This window comes from Chenopodium quinoa, unplaced genomic scaffold, assembly GCF_001683475.1.
Source record: "Chenopodium quinoa cultivar QQ74 unplaced genomic scaffold, ASM168347v1, whole genome shotgun sequence".
Classification (NCBI taxonomy): Eukaryota; Viridiplantae; Streptophyta; class Magnoliopsida; order Caryophyllales; family Amaranthaceae; genus Chenopodium; species Chenopodium quinoa.
In genome coordinates, this window is record NW_018743712.1 from 19,285 (window position 1) to 26,430 (window position 7,146).

The window sequence follows — 7,146 nt, forward strand, 5'->3', positions numbered from 1 at the left end:
AAAAGGATTTTTCGCTACCTGAGAGGGACAGCTGATATTGGTCTTGTGTACGGGAATGATAAGGAATGCTTGGTCACTGGGTACAGTGATTCTGATTATGCAGCTGATGTGGATACCAGGAGGTCTGTGACTGGTTATGTGTTCACTTTGGGTGGTTCTGTGGTTAGTTGGAAGTCTACATTGCAGTCATCAGTTACGTTGTCAACTACTGAAGCTGAGTATATGGCTCTAACTTCTGCAGCTAAGGAGTCTATTTGGCTCAAAGGCCTAGTAGGTGAACTGGGTATTGCACAGGATTTTGCTACAGTGTATTGTGATAGTCTAAGTGCGATTTGCTTAGCTAAAGATCAAGTACACCATGATCGGACGAAGCACATTGATGTCAGGTATCATTTCTTACGTACTGACAAGAGGATTAAGGTGAAGAAGATTGGGACTGCTGACAACCCGGCTGATTTCTTCACTAAGCCTGTTCCGTTTAGCAAGTTTAAACATTGCTTAGACTTGCTAAATATTGATTACTACGTGATGTAGTAGGCCCTGAGGGGCGAAGTTGGGGAGCTCCTGGTGTAGGTGTGTTGGCCTTAAGGTGGAGCTTGCCCGGGGCTTGTGATGCAGGTGGAGCATTATGAGTTGTTATACTTGGAGACGAGTATGTGATGGGTCTTGGTTGAAGACTTATCGGGATGTATGGCTTATGCATGAGTCTTGCATCGGGTTTGGCTTGAGATGTTTTTTCACTATGTCTTGATGGGGTCGTTTGCTGACTACGAGTTCTCGTCAAGGTGGAGATTGTTGATAAGTATATTAGGTGACTCGTACTTCGTAGCTTTGTCCGCCCGATCGGGCGGACATTGCCCGGTCTGACCGGGCGGAAGAAGAAGAGGTGCCTGGCAAATTCGTTGAAGAAGCTGCTCTCGCGCCCGACCGGGCGAGCCTTCGCCCGATCGGGCAGACCTTGCCCGGTTTGACCGGGCGGTGGGGGTTGGATACGTTGAAGCATTCGTATGGAGTTTTCTTCTCGCGCCCGATCGGGCAGACCTTGCCCGGTCTGACCGGGCGGTGAAGGAAAAATACGGAACGCGGATTTTGCGGTTTTAGGTTATCTTATTTTATTATCTTTTTGCCCAAGTATCTTTTAATTAGGGATTAATATAAAACCTCCCTAATATCAGTATTAGGGTTAAAAAGAGAGACAGAGTGAGAGCCGTTCTTGAGAAATACAAGAATCATCTTTGTAATCTTTGCAGTTTATAGTGAAATCATTCGATCTCGGTGCCCGTGGACGTAGCTATCACATCGATAGTGAACCACGTAAATTCTTGGTGTTGTTCTTATTGTTTGCATTGAATTTCTTTATTGTTTTCTTGTTTGTTTACGACCTTTGCTTCCGCTGTCGCACAACACATGCATTCCTGGTTAAAATTAATAGATCAGACGTCATTATATATTTATATCATCAAATTAAATCATCTAGAATATTGGAAATCTGCAAAAATTGTATACATGAATGATTACACAATTATTACCTCATATATGACAATAGCCTCTTTGGGTTGAACATTGCAAAGATCTAGAATACTCTCGATGGCGTCGTCAATGCAGCGGTGACATTTATCAAGGGGAATATCATTCCGGCAGTCATAAAGGGCGTAGACTTTGTTAGCCTCATCGTCATCTGATCCGAACGTCACGTTGGAGAAAATGTGTGAAGAAGAGAGGGCCGTGAGATTCGAAAATGCAAGTTTAAGGTTTAAACTAAAAGTACCATTACTAGTATAGGTGCCCTTGGTATCGTCGCATTCCCAATCATTTCTCACAAACTCCTCATCAATAGCTTGAGTAGTCGAAGAAACACAATAAAGCCCGAAAGTGAAAATAAAGAGGAAACAAAATGTTATTTGGAAGCCATGAAAGCTTGACGATACCATGGTTCGTATTTGATTTTGGGAAGGTATACAAATCTAAAGGTCAATGGTTCGTGTTTGATGTTGACGTAGTACATTTAGGTATTATCAAATATAAAGATATTTGTAATTTTCTATTATATATTAGCTATTTCATTATTGTTTTGAAGTGGCAAGGAAGTAATAACTTCGATTATATTCAAATATATTTGACCAAGGAAACATACCTCTTTCCCATCATCAGCAAAATCAATACTAAAATTATCTAAATTAAACTCCAATTATGACTTGATTCTTTAGTGCAAGAATGATTATAACACTAATTAATTAAATTCGGCATAATTATAATAGTTTCATGAATAATTTCTAAACGACTAAACCCCGCCCTCATTTGAAAGTCTCCGGAGAAAAGAAAACAGGGTGTATACAACTCAAATTACGTATCATAATCTCCCCTAAAATGCATTACAATATTGTAGTATTAACATAAATGGAATATGCTTAATTAAATATGATTTTATTATATTCAACGGACCACACATATGCGATATACCCTGGCCTGCCGTATTCCATTACATGTTTGTTTATAGCTAAAGGTTAATGAAAGCACTCGCTGTATATTTGGTATCCATAATACGTAGTACATTATTATTAATTAATAGTGTCCTTCATAATCTAGCCTACAAATCATTAAATTAATTTAAATTGAAGTCATTACCAAATTAAACCAAATCCAAATGGCAGGGAAAGTATAATGTCTCCATCACTTTATCAAATATTATAATAGAATATGGCTAGTAGTACTTCTCCTAGGCAGTGATAATGTGAGAGTTGAGGTATAGTCAAGGTTCTTACCTTAAAAAGATATTATGATTAATATTCGATTGACTCAGCTCCTAGTTGGTGGTGCAAGAATCATGTTTCATAGTTCATACGTCGTCTTCCATACACTTTGTTTCACCTGTCCCTTATAATGTTATGGTCAGTAGAAAGTTTCCTATATCTTCCTTGCATTTTTTTTTTTTTTTTTTTTGACGAGCTCTTCCTTGCATATTAAATCTTATTTGCATAAATATGATCCAGTTTGTATTTTATTATATTATATTATATTATATATATATATATATATATATATATATATATATATATATATATATATATATATTTTTTTGGATAGTACTCCATAGTAAATATGATCACAATTAAGAAAATATTAGTGGCCAATAATAAGGTACGTGGAGTATGTGCTTAAGTGCTTTATACAAAATATTTACGCATCAATCACCATGTATCTAGTATTTAACATTTTATACATAGTACTCTCCAGTCTCCATCTTTTGAAATTTGCTCCATTGCATTTTGTTGGGTCAAGCTTTAAAAAATTAAGAATAAGAGTTCTCACTAATGTCAAATTAATAAAATATATACTCTGTAGTGTTTTGAGAGATTCTGCTTGTTAGTTATGTTTAATATGTCTATTGTTAGAATATCGATAATAAATTATAATTTTAAAACATACAAAATTGTGAATATTTATGTTTTACGTAACGAGTTTTGGATACAAGTTAAAAGGATAAAATTATGAAGGGATAGAGGGTATATGCTTTAGTCTGTAATTTAATCATTTAAGCTTGAAAACCATACTTGATGACAGCCTTAAAATTTTCATACTTGCAGTCTTGCACATACTTTGTTTGGAGGATCAATTTTTATTTATTTATTTTTTATAGAAAGGAGGTTCCTGACTAGACCTCAACCTTGATGGCAATATTTGTAGGCCAGCCACAAGGAAGTAGAGGCAAGTGTAAAGGATCTCTACCCGGCCCCCAAATAATAACCTCCTTTGGTAAATATTAGTAGGGTTCAAACCCCTGACTTTTAGAATCTGATGTAATAACCTTATTAAATGAGCCAACACTTTATTGGTGTGGGAGGACCAAGCTGTGTATGCAGTTGTAATAGCAAGCCAGCAATATAATAATATTTTTTACATTTTACTTTATACTTCGTTCTTTATCCTCCTTCATATATATACAGCAAAACGACATTGATGAGTCCTCAAATATACCATTTTCAGAGCGCAAACAACTAGGATGGTGCCACTGTCGTCGGTTGTTTCTTGCACAATCGACACAATTGTTTTAAGAAAATTAAACACGTTTAGTATTAAATTATTATTACATTATTTATTGATTAAAAAAAACAAAAAATATCCTTACATTAAACAAAATTAAAAGATGAGGAAAAAAAAAAAAAAAAACAAAGCTTTTCATCATTGACATGAGGCGTCGTTGAACTCCATCACCCGTCTTATCTACGTACTCATAGGTGAAGCTTGGCACATCGATCAGGCTAAGCTAGCATTCGAACAGGATACAAAGAGTCTCATTATCTAATCTTGAACTGTTACTTAGATGAAATACTGCAAGATGGGAGTGAATTGTAGTATTGAGCTTGCTAGTCACGTACTTTTTGCGAGATTAAAATAAACTTAACGCAAGGAGAGAAATAGTGCAAGAGAGATTTTACGAGGAAAACTTCTTGGGCCTAATAGAAAGTGAAAAACCTCGTCCACAAGGAATTTTGACTCAAAACATTCCATTAAAATAGGCCAACTACTCTATTACAACCTATGAGGAACTTGAGCCTCTATCGAGTTCCTCAACAAATTGAACTCATACTCCCTACAACTATTCCCTCTAATAGTTGCATCTTGAGATCTTCCCTGAAAGATCCCTCTTCTCACTTAAGACTTCACTCAAAACCTTGTTCTTTCTCTACACCAATTTAAGATCTTTTGCAAACACATCTTAACTAACACCACAAGTACAACACAAGAACCTATTAAGAGAATCATAGTAAGTGTAGACATGGACTTCACTGGACGCGGAGTATAATTATGGTTAAACGACGATACATTAAAGAAAAGTTTATCTTCATATCTCATTTCGCAACTTGGCGCCGTAATATGACCTCCTAATCGGTTATCACTCGCACACGATTCGACCGTGAAATTTAAAGCATTCGTCAAACATTCCTTGCATTGCACCCTGCTTAGATCTGGTGTACACTGCACCAAAAAGTAGAAGTACCTATCCACTATACGAATCATAGGCTTAGATGCAAAGTAACTCGATGATTTACTTTCCTTGGTTGCTTCGTCGACTAGTGATTCGAGGGTTGACTTGACAGCCTCTTTGATATTACGGTTGGTATAATAGACCATGTCGCAATTCGTATAGTTTGGGGTGAGCTCCATAGTTGAGAAGATCATGCGGTTTGCATAGCGTAACATGCATTCCTGGTTAAAAGAGAGCAAATGTAATGGAAATTCAAATTAATAGACTACATTATATTATCAAATTCCTTCACCAAAAAAAAATTATAATATCGAATTTATAAATTTATCCTTAGAATGGTTAGTCACTCGATCTCTTCTTCCATATAATGATTTCACTGTATTATAGAACTAGTAATAATAATAATAATAATAATAATAATAATAATGCATCATGAAATTGGTTGTTAAGAATGAAATAACATTTTTTGGATTTTTTTATCGGAAATTACATAATAAAAACTCAGATTCTATGAAAAACTCCCTAACACGTGATAATGGCCTAAGGTAGTATGTAGCCATTGTAAATGTTTTAAATCTCAACCATTAAAATTTTAAGGATAAATCTTGTTCATTTATTTATTTGACTAAAAAATAATTAAGCAAAAAAAAAAAAAAAATCGCCAAAACAAGCAGTTTTTTACTTTCATTTACCTGGCAAATCTCTCAATCTCCATTAATTGTATAGTAGAAAATGAACATACTTAACTTTGCATTTTCATTGAGAATAGGAATATTAGATATTTTATCCTCCACAATTAACTACTCTATATCTTCTATCCCGCAAAACAAAATATCACCAAAAATACATCATACTAAAGTCGAGATTCGGAATGAAACCGTATATCAATGGAGGAAAGGATAGGGGAAAATAATTTTAGGCTTTTCTTAAAAGTAATCGATCTATGATTATCACTAATTTTATTTCAAGAAAAAAAAAACTACCGTAATTTTTACTAATTGTATATTAAAAAAAGAAAAAGTGTCAACTTTGAATGGTTAAGATTTAATACCAAATTTTAAAGGTTGAGATTGAAAGATTACAATGGCTACAATATTATTGTAGCCATTGTAAAATTGTCCAGCATTTAAATATTTTACTCTGTACCTTTTACTAGATAGTTTCTCACAAAATCTAGGTTTTATTAGGTAATTTCTTACAAAAAATTCTTATAATTATTGTCATTCTATATGATTTCATATAAACGGAATGGAAATCTGCATAAAGTATATACATGAACGATTACACTTTTCATTACCTCATACATGACAATGGCCTCTTTAGGTTGGGCATTGCAAAGATCTAGAATACTCTCGATGGCGTCCTCAATGCAGCGGTGACACTTATCTAGAGAAATATCATTCCGACAGTCATAGAGGGCGTAGACTTTGTCAGCCTCATCAGATCCGATCGTGACGTTGGAGAAGATGCGTGAAGAAGAGAGGGTAGTGAGATTGGAAAATGCAAGTTTAAGGTTTGAACTAAAAGTACTATTACTGGTGTAGGTGCCCATGGTATCGTCGCATATGTAATCATTTCTCACAAACTCCTTAGTCGCCTCAGTAGTTGAAGAAACACATTTAAGACAGAAAGTGAAAATAAGAAGGAACCAACATATTATGTGGAAGCCATGAAAAGGTGATGAAACCATGGTTCGCGTTTAAATCTAAAGGTCGTTGGTTCGTGTTTAATATTTCCAGGTCTTAGGGTGCTTAGCATCATATTTAACAAGCAAAAAAGGATGCATGTTGATCTTGTACATTTAAGTATCATCAAAATATGTATAAAAAAATATTTATATTATTAGCTATTTCATTATTGGTTTGAAGTGGGAGGGATGTAACTTCGATTCAAATAAGTTTGACCTAGGAATTGAAATGTACCACATTCCAACCATGTGCAAAAACAATACTTAAATTATCCCAACTAAACTCCAACTTGATTCTATAATGCAAGAGTGATTATGACAATAACTATTAGATTTCTTCTGATTATAATAGTTTCATGAATAATTTATAAATTCCATCCTGAGGAAAATAAAAAATAGACGGTACAACTGAATTCTATATCATAATAATCTTCCATAAAATAAATTAAAATATTGTAGTATGTAATAACAT

The 7,146-nt window shown here is 34.5% G+C and overlaps 1 protein-coding gene across 1 annotated transcript; it reads right to left on the minus strand.

Annotated features, from left to right (window-relative positions):
• Positions 1-4,158: 4,158 nt before the first annotated feature.
• On the minus strand, positions 4,159-6,793 carry LOC110684530 (cysteine-rich receptor-like protein kinase 10). The gene is made up of 2 exons (XM_021860972.1): positions 6,285-6,793; positions 4,159-5,208 (listed from the first exon to the last, which is right to left on the minus strand). Exons 1-2 carry the CDS (start codon positions 6,675-6,677, stop codon positions 4,666-4,668), a joined length of 936 nt encoding a protein of 311 aa, XP_021716664.1. The 5' UTR covers positions 6,678-6,793; the 3' UTR covers positions 4,159-4,665.
• Positions 6,794-7,146: the final 353 nt, after the last annotated feature.